Genomic DNA, 25,028 nt, shown 5'->3' with positions numbered 1-25,028 from the left:
GGCTGGAATTACCAACTCTTGTAGTTCATGGAATTGCACATCATAGAACTTCTTTCTTAAGGGTAGCCTCAATGCCTTATGAGCAATGGATATAAGTTATGCATGGTTGATAGGGAACTGACATCTCATCCTCATCCTTTTAAACCTCATCATGAAGTCTTCTGTAGACTCATGCTCATATTATTTCACCTTCACTAAGTCATTTATAGTCATCTTTGGCTCCACCTTATAAAACTGCTCGTGGAAAGCCATATCCATTTGCCCCCAGTTGGCAATGGAATTGGGGGGTAATAGAGAGTACCACTGAGATGCTAAGTCAACCAACGAGTTTCCAAACAACCTTAACTTGTAGTTATGATTGTCTTCAAACGCCACACAGTAGTTGGAGAACTTGAAAATGTGATCTCTAGAGGACACATTATAGTCTTCCCCACTGAAAATTGGGAATGCGAGCTTCTTAAAGTTAATGGGAAAAGGGTTATGCTCATTAATATACTCAGCGTAGGGCTTTTAATACGTGATTCTGAACAGCAAGCGAGCTTGAGGTTGAGCATTCTGGACCACTATCATTCTCAGCTCAGCCAACTTATTTCTAAGTTGCTGGTTAGCTGCATTGTTATGTGGGGTATAAGGAGGTCCCCACTTCGAGCTTCGCTTATTACCCGAGAAAGTTTCCTTTTGTGGCTCTGGCTGCCTTCACCTAGCCTTCCAACGATGGTGGCCTATAAGGAGGGGGTTTGCCCGTAGTTATGGACACACATTTTCCACTAGACTCTTTAGCTTGTTGATTCATCCCATACTTCCTCTTATCTTGCCCGATCTACCCCCTAATATCTAATTGGAATAATAGAGGGTCGGGCAAGTCTGCTTCTAAGATCTCTTCCTCATTTGGTCGACTAGTTCCAGGCTCTTCCTTTTTTTTCCCTACCCTTCTTTTTCTTCGAGCAAAGGAAATAGGGGAATCATTGGTTCCTTCTCAAGGCTTGTCTCCCTGATTACTTATCTGGTTTGATCATTCCTTGGCGAAGAATACTCCAACTTTAACCTCATCTGCAGACTTCTTGTTAAGGAACAGAGTCTGCTCACTTCTCCTCTGGTCTCCAGAGAAATCTTCGCCTTACCTTTCAATATTGGCACCTTGGTGGCTTGCAAGTCTTCATTGGTAACCTTCCCACCTAACTTTTCAGATGAAGTCGGGCTTCCCAGAATAGCTGGACTTTTTAGGGAGGGGAAATCTTCCGGGTGATCGGTCATGTCTGATGTTTTTGGACAATGTGATTGCTTGTACTCTACATTGCACCTGAAAGTTCTTTCATTCTTTCTTTTGGGCATACAAAATTTTCAAGGTCCCACTGGGTGTGCCAAAACTATGTTCAGGCAAGGATTTGGCCTTGGCACAACTCCCCTGGGAGCTTTGGCACTTGGGTTGAGGTTGGTTGTCGGGCAACTTCTTGCTACTTGGTGTACTTCAAGAAGAGCCCAAAGTTAGTTTGAAAGGTGCCTTTGTAGGGTCTTTGTTATAGGCCTTGAGGCTCACAACCAAAACTAACAAGTATTTAGGTGTGCCACTGTTATCTCAGTATAACAGATGTTGAGTAGGTGTGATTTAAGTCGATTACTTGCGCCCCAAGTCACTTAAACTTCTTGTTATCAAGGGATCGTCACAGAAGGGTTAAGTCTGCATTAAATTCTTTTTCTTGCCTTGTAAACAAGGACTTTTAGTTCATAATCTTGTATGTTCAGGACGAAGGGAGTTCATGACCCTTTTAACCATGTCCTCGAATACGGTTTGTTCTCAATGAAAGCAGGTTTCTTAACTTAACTAGATTCGAACGTAAATGGGATTTCTTAGGTGGAAAACAGTTGATAATGACTTGAATATACAATGAAAAGCATATATAGCAATAGATCTACCAAATACAAGTACATACAAAGAGACTCGGGCAAGATTTCACCTTGTTGGGCAAGGTTGAACTACTTGTAGCCACTTCTCCTTGAGTTCACAGAGGTTTGTATGCTAAAAATGGTGGTAGATAACTAAGTTCTACACGAGGGAATTGATGCTAAAATACTAAGTAAAGGTAGCAGAGCTTTTACAGCAGACAAAATATAGCTTTTCTACAGGAAATATAGCTAAAAGAACTAAATTTGGGCGAGTTTCAGCTTTTCTGGGTACAAACTAGCTTGAGAGCAGAGTTTGTATGTTTTTGAGTTTGATTGGTTGAGTGTCCTTGTCTCTGGTGTTTGTTTCCCCTTTTATATATGATTTTGCCTGACTGCGTTTAGCTTGGTTCTTGGCCGAGGGTTTACAGGGGTAGTGAGTCATCATCTTTTTACTTGTAGTGCCACTAGAAAGTGTTTTTTTGCTGATAGTGAGTTGATCTCCATCACTTGTTACTTCACTCCTAGGCTTGTGGCCTACATTTTAATTGAGGAGGCGCCAATTTGTTCTAGGCTAGTCGACTGGGCCTCGGGCCAGTCTCCACTCATTTTGACGTCTTTGAATCTTAGTCACTTGCAAAACCCATTGTCAAATATTAACCCACACACACGTCATTTGTAAAAGTAGTCTAAAAAATAATTAAGCCGGTTGAGAATTAGGTGTATAAAAAATCGATGGTTGACCACGTAGCTCCATTAATGATCAACCATCTTTCATGATCCAGAAACAATCTTCAACTATAGGTAGTGACGTACATGCTCAAATGGTCCCATACGGCCATGACAAAATTCTCCATTGGGAAGAGAGAAATGGATATGATCCATGATAATGGTATGCTGTTATCCTCCTCCTATTCCTTTTTATTTTTTATTTTTTATTTTATTTATCTTTTCATCGATGTAATCTTCCCTTCAATCCTTGTATATAAATCAACTGCATACCAATGCTACGAAGATACAACTGGCAACTGCATATCCTTCAAAGAGAGAGAGAGAAAGAGAGAGAGTGAGAAATAAATGGCTACGGTTTTGGCAAGAGGAGCACAGACCATTAACTCCGTGGTTTTCAAGTAAGCATTCCTCTAGTATAATCTGTCCGATCGTTATATCGTCTGACATGTGATATGTTAAATATGGATTTGGATTCTCGCCGGATTCTTTCCATGGGGATCATAAGGATCAACACACGTGGACCGTTGATTAAAAATCGTGCAATCTTAATTAAATATTTTTTATATTTTTAAAAGTAAAGCAGCCTTATTTTGCTTGAAAAATATAAAATATGAAAAAATTATGACCGCACGATTTTTGATTAACGGTTCACGTGTGTTGATCCTTAGGATCTAAATCCGTTAAATATAATAGATGCAACACTTAGGATGTGATCATTCGTACATTCTCACCACATGCGTGTCTTCTCGTGTGTGGCTTGATTCGATTGAGTCAAGTACTGACTACTGCATTTGAATATAAATATATATGTATGTTGCTTGATGTGGAGTACATGTGGTTAAATTCGATATGATATGCAATCAAGTTGTTTGGTCTGATATCAACGGAGACAAATCCATCATTTAACTCAATTCTGCTAAGCTAAGAGTGGAGATCGAGATCCAAAATTTTGCTTGATTTAATTTTTGAAAATATTTGTAACGTACCAACACACTTTATGAAGATTCAAAAAATAAACTCACAGAGGATTTCTACAATATATTGTTTAATCAAGCTCTAGCTAGCTCAACTTTATTGTCTAACATATATATATGTGTGTGTGTGTGTGTACGTACTTGTGCAGGCCAATGAGTCGAAAAGGTTTTCATAAGCAAAGCTCTTCTGCAGATATGGTACGTGAGACGGTGAAGTCTGAAGGTGATGAAGCGAAGAACAAGAACCAAATGGGAGAAAATAATGATAACAATATATGGGTTCCCCATGAGAAGACTGGAATATATTACCCCAAGGGCCAAGAGAAAGTGTTGGACGAAATTTCTCCAGGATCTGTTAAGGATATGGGTGTCAATTGGTTTTCATAATATGAAAACCAATTGATTAATTAATTAATTAATCCCTTTATCCAAATAAATGGATGCAAAATATATACTATATTTATGTACTTAAGCCACTTTGGTGAACAAAGAATATATTGCAATAAGTGGCATAACCTTGATCAATATTTTCGAACTCTTTTGATATATTTCAATGACCCAATGTTGAGAATTAATTTCACAGGTATTAACACATAATTATGGATAGTAGGGATTAAAATTGCACTATATGCATTACTAAAACATGTAATAAGTGTGGATGTAAATTTTCACCATCTCTTCATTTGACGAAAATGCACCTGCAAAATAATACCACATTCGATTAAGTCCAAAAACCTCACGTGCCCACGATGAATGAGGGGGCTTGATCGAAGAATCTCCGATACCAAAGTTAGAATTTTGAAAAGAATGTGTTTAGGAGTTTGTGGGTAGAAAATGGCTTAGCATTTTAGTGGGATAAGTGGGGTATTTATAGGAGGGTGGACGGCCCTATTGGTGGAGAATGGACGGCCATAGATAGTGTAATTGGGTGAATAATTGCAAGATATTATGTGAAATAATATTTTGCAATCAACATGACAATTATTCCTAAATTAAATAGGAAGTTTTGGGAGTTACTTTTTGAATAAAATCAATAAGGGATTGATGAAAAGTGATGAGAGGGATTTGAATAAATACCGTATTGATCACTTTTGACTCTTCATAGATTGAACTATTATTGTCTATTACATGGGATTGAGAATTCTGATGTGCCTCGAGAGTAATCTCATCTTTCTTGTCCAAAAATCCACGTGTGACCTCCATGATTTGTGAGATTATTTTTTGCTCCACAATAAGAGCAACTTATTCCAAAGAAGAATTTATAAATCCCTGTCACGTGCATCTAGTTCTGTATAGGGATGGGCAAATACCCATTGGTTATGGGTAACCGTGGTTACCCGCCCATTTAAATTAAACGGTTACGGTTATAGGTACCCGTTTAGATAAATAAACGGTTATGGATATAACCGTTTACCCGCGAAATTTAAATGGGCGGTTATGGGTATTAACCACGGTTATAAACGGGTAACCGTTTACCCATTTATTTTATATATGTAAAACTAACATAAACCATATTCTCGATCCAATAATACTTAGCACCCAATAAATTAGCAAGGAATTCATCAATCATTTTCTCAATAACACTACTACAGGAATGATGATTCTCATCATCAAGGAATTTGCCAAATTAATTTAAATTCCTTGCGGGTAACCGTGAAATTGACAGAAATGCTTTGACAAAAATGTCTTCTAAACAATTTTTGTAACCCAATAATACTTAGCAAATATTATATTTACCTTCATTGGTAACAGTTAAAAATATAGTCCGTAAACTATTATTTCAATTATTATAATGGTATAAGAACTTAAAAAATTAAAATATGGAAATGTATGATGAATGTACCTATAACGGTGTTTAATTGTCAAAAAAAAAATATGAAATTTTTTTTTTATTTTCAAGTTGTTAAAAAACATGTAGACGGGTGAAAAAATGATAATGGTAAAAAAAAAAGATAAACGGGTTAAAAAAGGATAAATGGGTAAATGAGTATTAAACGGTTATGGTTAAATGGGTATGCGGTTATGGGTATGGTTAACCGTTTATAAACGGTTATGGGTATGGGTATAAGCGTTTAAGCAATTACCCAACGGGTAAATGGTTATGCGGGTATAAACATAAATGGTTATAGATAAATTAACCACGGTTACCCGTCCGCATAACCATTGTCCATCCCTAGTTCTGTATGATTTGCAGATATAATGGAGGGTTACCCATACACTAGCACGTTGGTTTGGGGTTATTCACGAAATGTTATTGTTCAACCAAAGAGTCTCAAATGTTTTCAGATTTATTATTAAAAAAAAATATCAAACTATGCCAGTTAGTTTCCGTTTGGAATTGTTTTTTTTTTTCCTAAAATTTGCTCCGTTTTAAAGTAAAGTACTAAAATTTGTTTGGTAAATATTTATAAGCTTGCTTATCTTTAAAGTTTGGGCCTTCTTATAGTAGTTTTTAAAATCCATTGTTGGGTTGCTTCCAAAGCTAATTTAAAAAGAAGACTAATGAAAATTTCTCTATACCTACAGTACCCATTCTATTTTTCTAGATGACTTCATCTAGCCCTATTTTCTTACACTCTGTTATATATACGGAAAACCCTAGCCCTAATCCCTGAACTTGCACAACCTCACCTGCATATTTCTCAGTCAATCTCTTTGAACTCTTCAAAGGTACGAACTCAAGCTTTGGATTTTGGAGGTAGATTGTATGCCCTTTCCATCCCGTCCTACACTGTGCGGTCACGGTTAAACCACTTCAATATTTTATATTAATTTTTTATAGAGATAATAAAACATGTTGACGTGACTTAACCGTGACCACGTAAATAGGAGGGGATGGGAAGGGCATGGTAAAAGGAGGGTAGACAATCTGCTTCCTTGGATTTTATGGTTTTTGTATTAAAGAATTCATTTTTTTTTTTAGGTGTGCTTTTTCTCTTTTTCTTGCGTGGTGATGTTTTGTTCTATAAAATGACTCATGGGTTTGATAAATATTGATCTATTGTTTCCAATGAAGTTAGTCATTTTAATTTATTAGTTATAAGTTAGAAGTTAGTCATTTTTACTTTAACTTTGAAGTAATCTTTTGTCATATTGTTGCTTGTATTTCAGGGCACTCTAGCTATATGCAGCATAGTAGTTCTGTAAAAACTTAACAATCTCTTCTAAAAATTATCATTTGTTCGACGAATTTCGCTCGACGAATTAACTTTTGTCGGAAATAGTGGTCAATGTTTTGGTTTTTCAAAGCCCTTTACCAGACAAACATCGTTCGACGAGCAAACTTTTCTTCGTTGGGCAAAGTTTTTGGCCAAGAGAAAAATTAGTTTCAACAATTCAACCGTCAATGTTGTTCATATATACTTCTAGATGGCATGTGCCGAAAACATGGGGAAAATCATATAATGAGTGTTTATCCAATTATTCAACAAGTTTTTTGTTTTATAGTTTATTGAAAAAATAAAATACAAAATGAAAGTTATCTATTTTTTGTATAAGTGAGAGTTGTACCTAGACAGATACGGGCTAGCTGAGTGCCTAAGCGTTCATAATTTTCAAACACCTAGGGATTAATCGGGACGGTGGCCGGGCCTAGAGCCTATACGGAGCTAGATGGGAATTTTTAGAACACTGATACAATTAAAAGATAGTTGTTTTATTTTTATTTTTTCTTTCGTCAATGCCAAGGTTAAGATAATTTTAAAGAAAAAAAATTAGTAACAAGTGAAAGTCTTTAAAAAGAAAAAAAGAAAAGAAAAAAAAAGGAATTAGTCAAAAGCACATTTAAAATCATGTCTATTTTTGTCAGTATACATTAGTACAACACTTTTATAATAATATTTACCGAACGCCATGATAATGATTTCATACTTGCAACACTTTTAAAAATATAGTTTACCAAAAGCTCAACTGCTTTACTTTAGAGCTGATTATTCTTAAAGCACAACAAAAACAACTATTTAAAAAGCATAACAACACTAAACTAACCCTTTAGAACTACGATCTAGTGGCATTCCTCTTCACTTGTAAGTGATAAGTCTTAGGTTTGATTCTTACCAAGGACGAATTTGAACCAAATTATTATGGCTAGTGCTTTGTGAGGCTTGCCCTACTCCCCCATCCCTTAATGTAGATAATATCGTATGTATTGTCGTAGTACTATTGCCACTTAGTACTACGGTCTAGTGATATTCCTCTTCACTTGTAAGTGAGAGGTCTTAGGTTTGACTCTCGCCTAAGGCGAATTTGAACCACATTATTGCTAGCCTATTGCGAGGTTAAGCCCACCCTCACCCCCTTGGACCTACTCTAACCTTTGGAGTAAAACTCAAATTTTAGGTTCTAAACTTACTCTAACTTGCTCCAACCCTTGGAGCAAAACCCTAAACCCTAATTAAAATTTAAAATTAATATAAAGTCTAGTGTGCATTTTTGCTCTTCCCATAAAGTGAAGGTGTGATGCACACTCCTCTATTAATTGCCGTTACATTAGTTTAAATGTTAAGATCTCTGTCCTAAATTAATTGAACCAAATTAATCTAATGACAATCAATGAAAGATTAGCATCAACCCCACTTTAGGGGCGAGCAAAGTCTTGTATTCTCATTCACAATAACTGTGGAGTTTCCTTAGAACATTCCATACTAATGACTGCAACCAAGCCTTTTGTGGTAGGGCATCACTCAGTTGGTAACTGTTAGTGTATAAGCATTGAGCTAATGTGATTTTGGAATGAATAAGCCTTGTATTTAGTTGTGTATTCACTTTAGTAATTTTACCAAGTGTAGGGTTCATATTGTAATTGTGTCTAAGTGACATGTGTAAAGATCTTTGAGCCTAGCTGGATGAGTGGTTGAGATCCTTTCTGTTTTCTGCAGTGAGAATCCATATGTATTCCAACCGTTATGCATAGAGAATGTGAGACAAGAAATAGAAGAGAGAACATTCTCTTTGAAAATTTAGCAAAGAGCAAAAGCATCAAATCATTCTCCATTTTTATCTGTGCATTAATTTCTTCTTCTTCCTTTAATAAACAAACACTTATTCAAACTTCATCATGGTCTCAGAGCCAGGTTTGATCATTTGAGATATGGGCATAAACTGTGAAGCTAACGTCATAGACGTTGAAGCAATCGAGCTACACTCGAGCTTTTTCCGATTCAGGTGAAGTTGCTGGAACTCCATATAACCCGATTTTGATTTGTGTTCGTAACATCTAAGCTAAGAGATGGCTGGATCTGGAAGTTCTGAGATGAGAACTCCAATCTTCTCTGGTGAGAACTACGAGTTATGGAGAATCAAGATGGTGACGATCTTCAAATCTCATGGGCTATGGAAATTAGTTGAAAAATGGGTTACGATCTCAGATTCAAAGAATAAGAAGAAGAAGAATGCTGAAGGAAGCTCAGACGAGGAAGACGATGAGAAAACAGTGGCTGTATATATGCAAGATGCAAAAGCTCTGGGTATTATCCAGAGTGCAGTCTTGGATCAAATATTCCCTCGAATTGCCAACGCCGATTCAGCGAATATGGCATGGGATCTGCTATATAGAGAATACCACGGTGGTGATCAGGTATTGTCGATTAAACCCCAAAATCTTCTACGTGAATTTGAGTATACTAGAATGCGTGATGATGAATCATTATCTGGGTATCTTACACGTTTGAATTAATTAATTAATCAAATAAAGACGTTTGGTAAAGTATTATCTAATGAGAGACTTGTGCAAAAGGTTTTAATCAGTCTTAGCAAACCCTATGATCCCATCTGTCTTGTGATTGAGAATACAAAATGTATAGAGACTGTTGAATTACAGGAAGTTCTAGCAATTCTTAAAAGTCAGGAATAACGTTTTGATTTGCACACTGTTGATGCTACTGATAAGGTATTCGCCTCTCTCTTTGTGAGTTCAAAAGGGCAACAGAATAAAGGTAACTCTCAATCCAGTGGTTTTAAGTCTCAGAGGAACTGGAATACAAAAGGCAGGAAGTGGGATTCAAAGTCTAAGTTTCAACAAAGGCCATTTTTGAGTCCTACACAAAATGCAAACTCTTCACCCTTTATGAATCAAGAAGTAACAAAACCTCAGTGCAAAGTATGCTCAAAGTTTCACTTTGGTGAGTGCAGATTTAAGGGAAAATCCAAATGTCATAACTGTGATAAATTTGGACATTGGGTTAGGGAGTGCACTATGGGTAAAGCTATTCAAAAAGCTAACTGTGCAAATCAAATGGAGGTATCTGGTAACCTATTCTATGCTAATAGTGCAACTACTGAAGCAAAGGTGAATGGAAATTGGTACATTGACAGTGGGTGCAGCAACCATATGATAGGAAATACTGATCTTCTTGTTGATATAAGAACAAATGTTGTTGGAAAGGTGCAAATGTCTACTGGTGTGTTAGTAAATGTTACTGGAGTGGGTTCATTGGAAATTGACACTAACAAAGGGAAGAAGTACATTAGAGAAGTCATGCATTTTCCAGGATTAAAAGAAAACTTTCTGAGTGTGGGACAAATGGATGAGTATGGATATTATCTATTGTTTGGAGAAGGCATGTGTAGTGTATTTGATGGACCTTCACTTAACAATCTTGTCATTAAGGTTAAGAAGAAGCAAAATAGATGTTATCCTCTTTCTCTGTTGAATAGCAGTCAATTTGCTCTAAAAGCTAGCATAGATCCTCATTCTACCTGGATTTGGCACAAGAGACTAGGACATCTAAATCTCAAGAGCCTTAAACAACTTAGAGAGAATGAGATGGTGCATGGTCTTCCATATCTCGAAGATGTTGACGGTGTATGTGAAGGATGTTAGTTGGGAAAACAACATCAAGATTGATTTCCAAAAGAGCAAGCTTAGAGAGCAAATAGTCCACTGGAACTGATACACACTGACTCGTGTGGTCCCATGCAAAATGAATCAATTGTTGGGAATAACTACTTTATGCTTCTTATTAATGATCATACAAGAATGTCTTGGGTCTATTTTCTAAGACAAAAATATGAGGCTCTAACTTGTTCCAGAAAGTTTAAAGCAATGGTGGAATTACAGTGTGGTTTCAAAGTAAAGTGCCTAAGAAGTGATAGAGGATGTGAGTTTGTGTCAAATGAATTCGACAGGTTCTTAGAGACTGCAAGAATTCAAAGATAACTATCTATGGCTTATATTCCACAGTAAAATGGAGTAGTGGAGAGGAAGAATAAAGCAGTTGTAGAAATGGCTAAGGCAATGCTTCATGATAAAAGCATGCCATACTCCCTGTGGGCAGAGGTTGTACACACAGCTGTGTACATTTTAAATAGATCACCTACAAAAGCACTTGATAATCTAACACCATTTGAGGCCTCCAATGGCAGAAAACCAGGTATTGGTCATCTAAAAGTGTTTGGATCAATCTGCTATGTGCATGTACCATCTGAGATAAGACAGAAGCTAGATGCTAAGAGTGTCAAATATGTGTTTGTTTGATATGCTACATGTGAAAAGGGATACAGAGTATTTAATCCATGCACTAAGAAGTTAATCTTGTCAAGAGATGCAGTTTTTTATGAAACTATGATCTGGAATTGGAAGGAAAATTCAGAGAATTCTATTGCTGTGACCTACATTCAGAATCAACTTGAAAATGTAATTGGTGTGAATTCACATGAGTTGAGTGAGATTGAAGGAAGTTCCCCTAGTTCTAATACTTTCTCTCCTATATTGAAGAACAAGAAAATAGCACTCATGAATCTGCAAAGATCTCTCATTCTTATGATCATACTCCAGTGAAATGGAGAAACATAAGTGACATTATGGCACAGTGCAATCTTGTTATTGTGGAACCTGAGAAATATGAAGAAGTTGCACAAGACAAGGGTTGGGTAAAAGCAATGGAAGAAGAACTGTCAATGAAGGAGAAGAATGGAACTTAGGAGCTTGTAGATAGAGTAAGTGATAAGCAAGTCATTGAAGTGAAATGGGTGTTCAAAACCAAGCTGAATTTGGATGGCTCAGTACAAAGAACAAGGCAAGGTTGGTTGCCAAGGGGTATGTTCAGAAACCAAAAATCGATTACAATGAAACTTTTGCTCTAGTTGCTAGATTAGACACAATCAGAACCTTGATTGCTCTTGCTGGACAAAGAAGCTGGAAGTTGTATCAACTAGATGTTAAATTTGCATTTTTGAATGGAAAATTGCAGGAAGAGGTATATGTTGAACAACCTGAGGGATTTGTAGTTGATGGTAATGAGGACAAAGTCTACAGATTGCACAAGGCCCTTTATGGACTAAAACAGGCACCTAAAGCCTGGTATGGGGAGATTGACAACTACTTCACTCAGTGTGGATTTGAGAAAAGCTTGAGTGAAGCAACTTTCTATACTAAGACAAGGGGAGATAAGGATATCCTAATTGTGTCTATCTATGTGGATGACATAGTATATATTGGAAGCAATGAAGAGATGTTGAATGAGTTTAAAGAAGATATGAAGGTGAAGTATGAAATGACAGATCTAGGGCTCCTTCATCATTTCCTAGGAATGGGAGTGATACAAATTGACTCAAGTATTTTCATTCATCAAAGGAAGTATGCTTCTTTCTTGTTGGATAAATTTGGCTTGAAAGAGTGCAAATCTGTTTCCATCCCTCTTGTTGTCACTGAAAAGTTAAGCAAGGAAGATGGAAATGGTGCAACAAGTGAAGAACAATATAGGAGAATTGTGGGAAGCCTGTTATACCTCACAGGTAAAAAGGCAGATGTGATGTATGCATCTAGTTTACTAGCTAGATATATGCATTGCCCTACAAACAAACACTATGGGACAGCCAAAAGAGTGCTCAGATATGTTAAAGGAACATTGGATTATGGTTTAAAGTATGAGAAAGGCAAGAAGACATATTTAGTTGGATATTATGACAGTGACTGGGGAGGTTCCATTGATGATAGCAAAAGCACATCTAGCTATGCATTTTCTTTTGGAAGTGGACTTTTCCCATGGGCATCTGTTAAGCAGAATTGTGTTGCACTCTCAACTGCAGAGGCAGAGTATATTAGTGCATCAGAAGCCACAACTCAAGCTATCTGGCTTAGATTTGTTTTGGAGGATTTTGGGGAATTGCAAACCGAAGCAACTCCTTTACAGTGTGATAATACATCTGAAATCTCAATAAATAAAAATCCAATGTTTCACCAGCGCACAAAACACATTAACAGAAGGTATCGCTTCATCAAAGATGCCTTGCAGCAAGGAATTATTGACTTAGTCTATTATTTTACCAAAGAGCAAGTAGCAGACATTTTTACCAAAGCCTTACCAAGGGAAAGATTCAACTATCTCAGAGACAAGCTTGGAGTGATATCAGCTCAAAGCTTAAAGGGGAGTGTTAGTGTATAAGCATTGAGCTAATCTGCTTTTAGAATGAATAAGCCTTGTATTTAGTTGTGTATTCACTTTGGTAATTTTACCAATTGTAGGGCTCATATTGTAATTATGTCTAAGTGACATGTGTAAAGGTCTTTGAGCCTAGCTAGATGAGTGGTTGAGATCCTTTCTGTTTTCTGCAGTGAGAATCCATATGTATTCCAACCATTATGCACAGAGAATGTGTGACAAGAAATAGAAGAGAGAACATTCTCTCTGAAAATTTAGCAAAGAGCAAAAGCATCAAATCATTCTCCATTTTTATCTGTGCTTTAATTTCTTCTTCTTCCTTTAATAAACAAACACTTATTCAAACTTCATCATGGCCTCAGAGCCAAGTTCGATCATTTGAGATCTAGGCGTAAATTGTGAAGCTAACGTCATAGACGTTGAAGCAATTGAGCTACACTCGAGCTTTTTCCAATTCAGGTGAAGTCGCTGGAACTCCGTATAACCCGATTTTGAGAATTCCTGTCGGTTAGGGCTGGCTAGAAAATCATTTATCCTGTCGGTTATAATCGACAGGAATTCTTAAAAAGAAATTTGAATCCAACGACTAGCTGGTGCCAGTTACCGTTGGATTCAATTTTTTTATTTTTATTTTATTTTTAGGTTTTTTGGGCCCTTTTTTTCCTATAAATACCTAAACCATTCACTCACCATTCCTAAAAAAATTTCACCATTCCTACACTATTTCAATTCTCATATTTTCTTTCCTCTTTCAAAAATCTATCCTTCAATTTTTTCAATAATTTTGAAATGGCCTCGTCTGCAATGAAAGGTAGGGCTTGAACCCAAAAAAAAGATGAAGCTCTTTGCAAGGCATAATGGGCGTCGGAAGATAGTGTGAGGGGGAATTGTCAAACAAATGACGGTGTGTGGACTCATGTGTCCAAAAAATATTTAGAGTTCTATGAAGGCACCACTCCAGTGAATATTCAAAACCATGAGAGTTGTTCTTCAAGATGGAAGAAACATCTTCAGCCAAGTTTTTAAATTTAAATAATAAATTATGCTTCCCTATGGCCTTCGGTTGAAGACGGTTTTTTGTGACAGGGCTAAAACGAGTCATCTGGCCCTTTGGCCCTCGGTTGGAGATTGAGGCAAATATGGGCCTGTACTATTCATTAAAATATTAATATCTTGGAGGATCTTGAAGGGCCAGAGGGCTAAAACGAGCCATCTAGCCAGCCATCGGTTGGAGATGGCCTAAGTCATTAACTTTTGCTATAGCCAAACGATCATGTTCATATTGTGAGAATAAATTATAGATAATAGGGTTTAGGTCGAACTCCCACGGATGCATTTTTTAGGGAGCTAAAAGTACGATCTGCCTCATGTGGTAGTGAGACTGCATGAAAAGAAAAATTAGTCGGCTATCATACGTGGTGGAATACCTACTATATTCAAAATTATAACCGACAGGATAGATGATTTTCTAGCCAGCCCTCCAGCCCTCTTCGATTTTGTTGGGCCTTCTCAGATTCCACAATCCTCTGGCTTAGCCTTTAGTTGGAGACGGTTTTCGGGCTATTTTTCGGCCCTCTGGCCCTCTAGAACCTTTGGTTGGAGATGGCCTTACGGGACAATTGCAGCGTCAGAAACGCTGGGATGGGTGATGAGCAAGGCTTCAAGTTTAGCAGGGACCACTTGAAACCCTTTGTAGTTGATCAGGTCCTTCAACCGATCAACAATGAAGAGCTCTTCGTCATCATAAATGCACTCTATATCACCTGTGTGTAGCCAACCTTTCTTGTTTATGATGGTTCTTTTTGACTCCGGATCATTAAGATAAACTGATAATTTTCGACACCAAAAATCAAATTTCTATGACTTTAACTATCTTAATTATTATGAAGCAATTTTAATCGAGTGGCTAGCGTTGTATTAAGTTACTAACTAATTAAATTAAATAGTGCAACAATGGTCCCATGGTATACATTCAAGGTAGAACTTAATAGAAGGCATATCTTACCTTTTGTGATCTGGTCACCTCTAAAGCAAATCTCTCCAGGCTGGTTCCGTGGCAAAGAAGCACCGGATTCAGGGTCAATGACCTTGAGCTTTGCATTTTGGATGATGGTGCCACATCCACTTGGTTTGACCTCGAAGGGATGCTCGGCAATTGCCAATGACATTGTCAACACTGGGTCTGCCTCTGTCATTCCATATCCATGCACATGATTAATTAAACTATTTAACTAAAGATGATTAAAATTTGAACCCATATAACCTCTTTATGCATCCAACTTTATTAATGAAATAATATCTCTTTAAACCCAATTTTATTACCTAAACTGCCCTCTCAAACCTAATTCAAAATGTAAAATTATCTTTACACTCATTCCTTTTATAAAATAACACCTCTAATTGATTTTTTTTTTCTTTTCAAAGAGGTTTCATTTGCATTTCCATGACTGCTTTTTTTCTTTCTGCTACCAGACCTAGACATTTGCTTTTTTTTTTTTTTTTGCTTTATGTTGATGCGCATAAGATACAAATCAAACAATTGATCCCCTTTGATTTATCAATAAGTAAGCAAGTTTATAATCTATGGGTGCGTTTGTTTGGCTTCCTTAACTCTCACTAGATTAGATTGGACTATAGTCCACTGTTTGTTAGATACTGGAATTATGTTTAATGAGACTAAAGAGGACTCGTGTGGACTAACAGGCTAGCTAGAAGTTCTTAGTGAGAGCCTTCGAAAAGGTGGGGGCTAGCTAAGACCGTCTTCCTTCTCTGCTCTCTTCAGTCTCTTCCTCCTCCAACAGGACCCATATAATTGCACCACCTCTGACCGTCACGGCCACAGATCACCCTTAATGGTCTATGTTCAAACCCGAATCACAGGATCTTAGTGAACTCAGTGGTGGGTAAGGAACACGACGACCGTTGAAACTCAAATCAAGGAATCCTTGTGAACCCAGTGGTGGGTGAGGGACAAGACGGTGATGAAGGAATATTGGAGGCCAAGAACGCTAGCTCCCACGACAACGACTAAGATGGCAAAGATCTTGGATTGGGATGACAACTGCTTGGGGTCGTCGATGATGTGCTGAGAAGCCAAACTGTGGAAATGGGTTTGATTTGGGGGAAGCAACCTAAGACGCCAAATTGTGGAATTGGATTTGATTTGATCTCAAATTATGGAATTTAAAATTGTCGGGAGTTAATTTTGATTTGATTTGTAATTGTGGGGAGTTGGTTTTGATCCAATATGCAATTGTAGGAAGTTGGTTTTGATTTCATCTCAAAGTGTGGAATTGGGTTTCGAAGAAGAGGAAGAGTTTTTAGGAAAAAAAAGAGAGAATTAACAATAAAATATTAATAGAGATATAGATAGATTAATATAATATTATAATTTATTAGTTATCCTGCTTTTTAGTTCGACATTGCACCAAACGCTTCACTAAGTTGGTCCAACTTAGTCTATTGTAAGGCAGTCTAGCTTAGTCCTTAAAACTAGTTCAGTCTAAAATAATCCGATACAACAAACGCACCCTAAGAACATTGGTAAGAAGTTTCTCCTTGGAATTTTTCCAATTACGAGGCTTGCAAAAGTGTTTCTGGCCAAGTTCAAGTTAGCTAATGCTGACAAATAAATAATGTCTTTCATAATCTGTCCACCTATCTCATTGCTAATACTCTGTGATGACCCATTCATTTGCTTGAACTCCAGAGGAACTCTGTCAATCATCCGATATACTTCGTCAATAGTGATCATACTAATGTTGTAATGCATAAAACTAGTAATTTTAAAATGTTAGCAGCAATCTAGGTGGTGATCCAGTGTTAAGGTGTAAAGATTATTAAGGTCCTTGCAATGTCTACAAAATGTGTTGCATTGTGTTATAGCTAGGTAAACTAAAAATTCTTTTATAAGTCGAAAAATTGAAAGAACAAAAATCTTGGTGCTTGAAGCTTTGCATCTTTCCAATCATCACAAAAGTAGTATAGTTTGCTTTTATATTGTGTTTTCATCTAAAAAAGAATCTCATGAGCAGATGCCACTCGCTAGTTAGTGGTTAAGGATGATGAGGTTGGGTAATCTTTATCTGCACCAATAATCAAAAGTCCTTGCAATGGTGTTTTGGTGCACATACAGACACCGGCAAAGAAAAACAAATACAATATAATATAAAAAGTATGAAACTTGACCCAAAGAGGAAGTAAATGAATAAAATATTCATAAATCGAGTCATTCCTTAGTTAGGGGATTCAAAACTTGTATATTGTTTGTTAGTTTTTTTCCTATACCTTAAGAATTTAAACAATGCTCTGATCAGTTAATTTTTATGTGCCATACGTGGAGAAAAAAGTAAAAATTATTCAAGGCCAATGAATGGCAATATATTAGAGATGTTGCGTTTGGAAGAAAAGAATTTTGGTTGTTCCTTTATTTAATTTGGTATTTACAAGGCTAATGCATGATTTTGATGCTAATGTTGTAGTAGTCTTGTACTACAGAAAGAAAGGTACAAAAGGTAAGGAACCCGTTTGACTTACAGAAGCATTTAAGTGCTATCACAATTTGACTTGAATTAAAGCGACTGTTTTGTTTATATAAAAGTGTTTCTATTTTGAATCCATTAGCTCCATCAAGTTCTCTCATACGTATTAACATCCATGTGGTAAAAGACTGATACTGCAATTCTTATACAACATTTTCTATGTGCTTAATCTCCTTCAAGTATGTTATCAGGTTTCTTGAGATTAATTGAATACCAAAGGCAGTCATGAAGGAATTTATTATATTAATGCCACTTGTTGGCAAGACTCGAAGCTTGAATCAGGTTATCATAATTTTGCCACTTACAACTAATTAATCCATGTGATGTTTTTACTGTTTCAGGCTGGAGTTTATCAATGTCTTGTCAACTAAGCAAGCCGTAGCGGCTTAGTTAATGTTAGGACTATGATTTTAAGTTACTTCAATCAACATTGCATCTTAATTAGCATAAAAGGGATAATCTTCTTGCTCATAAGTGTGGATTGTTTCTTTTGTTTAAATTAAGATGGCATAGTATGAGTTTTATTTTAATAAGAGTTTGTGAAAGCTTCATCTTGCCCATAGGTGTTGAAGTTTTTTCATGAAGGTAACTCTTATGACATATATTTGTACCATACTTGACTAATCTCGAAACTACTGAACGCCGGTCAACATTATACCGTCAAGGATCCAGAAAAGTTTCCCTCCAACTAGGAGGCCAATCATAGCGCAACACATTTTGACATCAGAGGCCAATCATAGCGCGACACATGTCAACATCAGAGGTCAATCACAGCATGACACGTGTCAAAGTCAGAACAAAGCTAGAGACTCTTCTATAAAAGAAGATCATTCTCTCACAATATTTCCGAATGTCATTTGTAACAAATCATTCACTAGTACTCAATAAAGGAGAGCTTGAACCTATGTACTTGTGTAAACCTTTCACAATTAATGAGAACTCCTCTACTCTGTGGACGTAGCCAATCTGGGTTAACCAAGTACATCTTGTGTTTGCTTCTATGTTTCTGTCCATTTACATACATATCCATACTAGTGACCGGAGCAATCTAGCGAAGGTTACAAACTTAACATTTTCTGTTGTACCAAAGTCCTCACTAATTTTGTGCATCAACATTTGGCGCCGTCTGTGGGAAACGCACTTATTCCTACTGTTTGTACCATACTTGACCAATCCCGAAACTACCGAGCACCGGTCAACGTTATACCGTCAAGGACCCAGACGAGTTTCTCTCTAACCAGGAGGCCAATCACATGAGAAGCCAATCACAGCGCGACACGTGTTAACATCAGAAGCTAATCATAACACGACACGTGTCAATGTCAGAACAAAGCTATAAACTCTCTTCTATAAAAGGAGATCATTCTCCCACAATAATCCCTAATGCCATTTGTACTAAATAATTTACTAGAACTCACTAAACGAGAGCTTGAACCTATGTATTTGAGTAAACCCTTCACAATTAATAAGAACTCCTTTACTCCGTGAACGTAGCCAATCTAGGTGAACCACGTACATCTTATGTTTGTTTCCCTATCTCTATCCATTTACATACTTATCCACACTAGTGACCAAAGCAATCTAGCGAATGTAAAAAACTTGACACTTTCTGTTGTACCAAAGTCCTCACTGATTATGTGCCTCAACATTTGGCATCGTCTGTGGGAAACGCATTTATTCCTACTCTCTTCATCTTTGTCACACTTGTTTCCACCATTCGTACACTCTTTTTTGACCAAGCATCCCTTTCCAACATAGGGAGTGAAGGAAGCCACAACACAGAACGACACCCTCATCGTGCCTAGTGTGAGGTAGCAAAAGAAAGAACGAAAGAAGTTCACTTTTCAAGCTAAAGTTGAAGAGCTGGAGGCTCAAAACAACAAGATAACAATGAAGAACAAGGTCCTCCAGGAGCAGTATGAGAAGCTCTTCGAGATGCTCCATGAGGCTAGGCATACTCAAACACACAAGCTCATCACCCATGTGGAAGTCAACCATCAATTGGGTACCCCTCAACACAGAGGGTCACCTGCCTTTGACATGGGTATTCCTGACGAGGAGCAAGCTACTCATCGAAATGTCGATCAACATGAGACTTCTCTTAACCCAGCTACTTTGACCCGAAGTAGGAGAAGTTGAGGAAGGCACCTTCTTGCAGAATGCAGAAGGAATGGAAAGAAAAAGGTGAAGGAGACTAGGGGGACTTCCAAACGCGGTGAATCTAAGAAAAAGCCACATGCCTTTGACCAAACTTCCATACTTCCAAGGGATGAGGAAAATTTGCGAATGAGAGTTCTAATAATGCCTGACTCCACTCAATACCCTCTTATCCTGCATCTCTTCAAAGAGGTGAATAGGCTAAAGGTCGAGCGTCATGCCCAAATCCCTGGCTGGGATCAACCAAGGCCCGGCCCCCTAACAAAGAGAATCCATGGCCCTCTACAAGGAGAAACGAAACAGAGGCTTGGCTTGCAATCTTATACTAGGAAGAAATATCTGATTGAGCATATATACCTCTTTGAATCTACCATGGCATACCGAACACACAATGATGAGGAACGATGTCTCATATTACCCTCAACTTTCTCTAGTAGAGCTCTCAATTGGTATTGTGATCTTCGACCTAATACTGTGGATTCATTCGCTGAGCTAAGGAGACTTTTTGTGGCTCAACACATCTTCCAAACTGATCGTGTACACTCCGCTAATGAGCTATATACTATTCATCAGAAATCAAATGAGTTATTGCATGAATATGCTGGTCCCTTCTGCTATGAGTACTCTTGTTGTGCTGAGGCAAATGATAAAACAACACTCAAGGCCTTCACAATAGGTATGCATGAATGCTTGTTCAAGTACATGATGAATGCTAACACTTGGAAGACTTACTCTGAGGTAATGATGCAAGCTTACAATCATCCATTTGCCGAGGTAAGGACATACCAAAGGAACCCCCATATGGTTAACCCCTATCAACAAGTGGGAAGTTAGAAATCAAGTTATACCAAGTAAGGAGATCTTGGCCATTCAAACACCCATTGGATCCTCTCCTGCCTCATTTAGCTACTTGCTAAGTCACCAAACGTATTTGTCTCTTGGTAAGGGGAAAGAATTTTACTCTCAGCAAGCTCATTACAACAAGAGGGATAAAAGTTCGTATCAAGACAACCAGGGGTGAACGTACCGCTATTATGACTATGGGGCCAAGCCTTACTCTTTCAAAGTGGAGGACTACGTACTGAAGGAAATGATATTATAAGAAGGCATACACATTACAAATGTTTTGACCCTCAACTGCTTGAGATCTTTTGTCACACAAACCATTCGGAAAATATTTAAAGAAGAGAGAATTCAGACAATTTCTTCTGAGTCTTTTGCGTTCCTAGCATTGGAACACTTGGTCTACGCTAACTTACCTCTATACTCCAACTCAAAGCTCCAACATGAGTACTTTGACACAAAGTAAGTGATACTAACTGTTACAACGAACATGGTTCACATATCGAAAGCATGGATTCCTTCATGCATAGCAAAACATTCATAAGCATCACTCATATCAATCAACATAAACATCATACATTCCAACACATTCATACATAAATTTAATACATTCCAACACATTCATACATACGCCAACTGTGCTTCGAAAGGGTTCAACATACTTTGTGTCATTCGACACTTGCTACAATATGCCTCGGCACCTTGCCCTTATTCTCACCAACTAGGTGATGACGTAACTCACATTCATGCCACCAACCAGGTGATGAAATGTACAACCCATACACTAATATTATTTGGCAACTTCCCACTCTTATCACCAACCAGGTAAAGAAGGAACTCATTTTTGTGCCATCAACCAGGTGATGAAATGTGATGAAAGGTGATGAAGGAACTCACCTTCATACCACCAACCAAGTGATGAGAGCAACTCACCATTCATTCTACCAACTAGAAGACGAGTGGTACAACTTGTATATGTGAACTCCTAGCATTCACAAATAATAAAAAACCCTTAAGGTTTACAACTCAACTAGGGGAGCACTTATGCCTAACAAGAGTTATAGTCACTAACAAAGTCTTATTGCAAGCCAACAACGGCTTCAGTGTATGGTATACAAAAATCAAGCTCTTCAGCCTTCTTGCATCTGCTTCAGACATTTCTCCTCTGTAACAATGCAAATACTACAACTCGTAGAAAGCTTCACACACTCTTGATCAAGATTGTTCGAAGCAAATTCAATTTATATGGTTCATCCAAACCTTCAACTACTACAAGGTATGGCTAGCATCACAATCTCTTGCTCAACAGTATGGAAGCAAAATTTGTATATGTTTTCTTTCCCATATTTTCAAATTTCTAGTTTCCCAAACAAAAAAAAAACAAAAAAAAAAAAGGGAAATTGAGAAATTCAACAACTTCAACAAATGGAGGGCAACTACAATTCTCAAAAGCTTCACACACTCTTGATCAAGATAGTGTGAAGCAAAATCAATTTATGGTGCCAACAAAGTTTCATCAAAGGAGTTCAACCCACAATTCTCAAAAGCCTCACACACTCTTGATCAAGATAGTGTGAAGCAAAATCAATTTATGGTCCCAACAAAGCTTCATCAAAGGAGTTCAACCGCAATTCTCAAAAGCCTCACACACTCTTGATCAAGATAGTGTGAATCAAAATCAATTTATGATGCCAAAAAAGCTTCAACAAATGGAGAACAACTACAAATGCCAAAAGCTTCACACGCTCTTGATCAAGATAGTATGAAGCAAAATCAATTCATGGTACTCAACAAAGCTTCAACACAAAAGTTTCACCCACAAAGCTTCAACATCAAAGCTTCACCTACAAAGCTTCAACTACCAGGCTTCACTACAAAGCTTCACTTACAAAGCTTCAACCTCAAAGCTTCACTAACAAAAGCTTCAACAAATAGGGGGCAACTACAAATGCCAAAAGCTTCAACGTTCTTGATCAGGATAATGTGAAGCAAAATCAATTCATGGTACCCAACAAAGCTTCAACCTAAAATCTTCACCTATAAAGCTTCAACACAAAAGCTTCACCAACAAAAGCTTCACCAACAAAAGCTTCAACAAATGGAGGCCAACTACAAATGCCAAAATCTTCACACACTCTTGATCAAGGTAGTGTGAAGCAAAATCAATTCATGGTACCCAACAAAGCTTCAACCTTAAAGTTTCACCTACAAAGTTTCACCATAAAACTTCACCAACAAAAGCTTCCATAAATGGAGGGCAACTACAAATGCCAAAAGCTTCACACACTCTTGGTCAAGATAGTGTGAAGCAAAATCAATTCATGGTACCCAACAAAGCTTCAACCTCAAAGCTTCACCTACAAAGCTTCAACACAAAAGTTCACCACAAAGCTTCACCACAAAAGTTCACCACAAAGCTTCACCAACAAAAGCTTCAACAAATGGAGGGCAACTACAAATGCCAAATGCTTCACACACTCTTGATGAAGATAGTGTGAAGCAAAATCAATTCATGGTACCCAACAATGCTTCAATCTCAAAGCTTCAACAAATAGAGGGCAACTACAAATGTCAAAAGCTTCACACTCTCTTGATCAAGATAGTGTGAAGCAAAATCAATTCATGGTACCCACAATATATATATTTTGAAAATTCGAAAATTCAAAAAAAAAAAAAAAAGGCCTAGGCCAAAGAAAAATGGTGAAGTTTTGTTACTTTGGAAACTTGGCTACTAGTAAGACACCTCATTCGTCAACTCCCTCGACCGGAGACTTGGGGGACTCCTACCATATACTACTACACCTCAGTACTTGGAAGTTTCACGACTACTCAGTGACTTGGATCTTTAAAGTCTCCAACCGAGAAGTTTTCCTTACTCGGGAAATCAAGGGAGTATTATTTCAACCTCAATGCTTCACCCCTGTAAAAGAAAGGGCAACAGGGCTACTTGTTCAAAAACCGAAAGAAACATCGCTCTCTAAATCTCGAGAGCCAGATCTTCCTGGATAAAATTTGTCAACACTACCCACAAGTAACATAAACTTTTCGGGTACCACGAGTAGCTTTCTCAAAGATCCCTAACCAAGCTAAGGCGCATGAATTTTGTAGACCCAACTACCCTAACTATTACCCACAAAAGGTAAAGAAACGTCACAACTACTGGCTAATTGGAAAATCCCTATATGTGTTAACCTCCATCTTTCATGGTAAAGCATACTCATAAGAATGCCTAATTTTTCCTCATGTCCAAGAACACACCTTCAACAGATTTGCTTGTTCAGAAATCGAAGAGGCAACGCTCTCCGAATTTCGAGAGCCAGATATTCAACATATCTTCTTGTTCGAAAATCGAAGAGGCACCACTCTCTAAACTTCGAGAGTCAGATTTCCTTGGATAAAACTTCTCTGCAATCTTCACATGCAACATCAGCTTTCCGGATACTATGGACCACTTTTTCAAAGTGCTCTGACAACGTTAAAACACATGAATCTTGCAACTCCCATTACATTGTTATGACCAAAAAGGGTAAAGGAACAACATTACTACCCGTTGTTGGGAAAATTCCCATATATGTCTACCTCTATCCTCCACAGCCAGGCAGACCTGCAAAAAACGCTTAACTCTTTCTCACATTTGAGAAGGTACTCCCAACGAAATATCTCGAAATACTCAGCTTCTTTCCCCCGATAATACTTTTACAAACAAGTCACGCCAAAGCAAGAGTATATCATATCATCAGGGTTGAAAACAATAGTATCCCATATCATGCTTTTTCCCTGTCTTTGCCTTTGCCATTGCTCTTACCTGCAAGACAAGGAGAAAGAAAGTAATCAATCAGCACTTGGAATCAAGCTTCCAGTCAGGAACTGATAGCCTGGAACCCCTTGCTTGATTACTTACCTAGCATTGCTCTCAAGTACTCATCTTCAACATCTTCTGCTTTCAGAGAAGATACAACATCTGCCTGAGGAACAGATAAGGCAAGTGAAAAGGATACAAGGAAACATGTGGAGACAAACGCAATAGAACACTTGCCGATTCACATATTACTTCTTCAAAAGCAAAGGTATCCCATATCATCAGGGTCGAACGTACTCCAGATTTGACAAACTTATTTTGACCTTCAAATTCTCGAGTCGGCTTGTTCATTTGGAGGAAACCAGGAAACCCTACAATCCAGTTCAAGAATAAGCCTGTGGAAAGTCAACAAGTTCAAAAGAAAAAGTATCTCATATCATCTCTTCTCCCTTTTCTTCTCTTTATCCTTTTTGCTGCCTGCAAGATAGGGAGAAGGAGAACAATTAGCTGGAACCCGAGATCAAAACTTCCAATCTGAGGCTGACTACTTGGAACTCTGATTGCTTACCTTGTCTGTCACCTCTTTCGACAGATCTCCTAGCTCAGCGACATGGGGGACTCCTACTATATGGTTTATATAACACTTGACCAAGCCCGAAACTACAAGTAAGTTTTAAGTGAAAATGATACATTACCTTGTACGTTAACATCAGCTAAAGAT

General features: G+C 37.6%; 1 protein-coding gene and 1 pseudogene across 1 annotated transcript; one reads left to right on the top strand and one right to left on the bottom strand.

Annotated features, from left to right (window-relative positions):
* Positions 1-2,692: 2,692 nt before the first annotated feature.
* Positions 2,693-4,114, top strand: LOC126583164 (uncharacterized). Its single transcript, XM_050247474.1, has 3 exons — positions 2,693-2,773; positions 2,897-3,011; positions 3,737-4,114. Exons 2-3 carry the CDS (start codon positions 2,959-2,961, stop codon positions 3,972-3,974), a joined length of 291 nt encoding a protein of 96 aa, XP_050103431.1. The 5' UTR covers positions 2,693-2,773; positions 2,897-2,958; the 3' UTR covers positions 3,975-4,114.
* A 10,461-nt stretch (positions 4,115-14,575) lies between these two features.
* Positions 14,576-25,028, bottom strand: part of LOC126634147 (4-coumarate:CoA ligase 1-like) — an 85,422-nt pseudogene continuing 74,969 nt past the window's right edge.

This window comes from Malus sylvestris, chromosome 9 (assembly GCF_916048215.2).
Source record: "Malus sylvestris chromosome 9, drMalSylv7.2, whole genome shotgun sequence".
In the NCBI taxonomy this organism is placed as follows: Eukaryota; Viridiplantae; Streptophyta; class Magnoliopsida; order Rosales; family Rosaceae; genus Malus; species Malus sylvestris.
This window is presented reverse-complemented; position numbering and strand designations above follow the sequence as displayed.

What these genes read in the sequence shown, in the direction of transcription:
- LOC126583164 (XM_050247474.1), top strand. Translation starts at nt 2,959, where the DNA reads ATGGCTACGGTTTTGGCAAGAGGAGCACAGACCATTAACTCCGTGGTT. An exon ending in ATTAACTCCGTGGTTTTCAA is followed by an intron (nt 3,012 to 3,736) that starts GTAAGCATTCCT and finishes GTACTTGTGCAG; the next exon opens with GCCAATGAGTCGAAAAGGTT.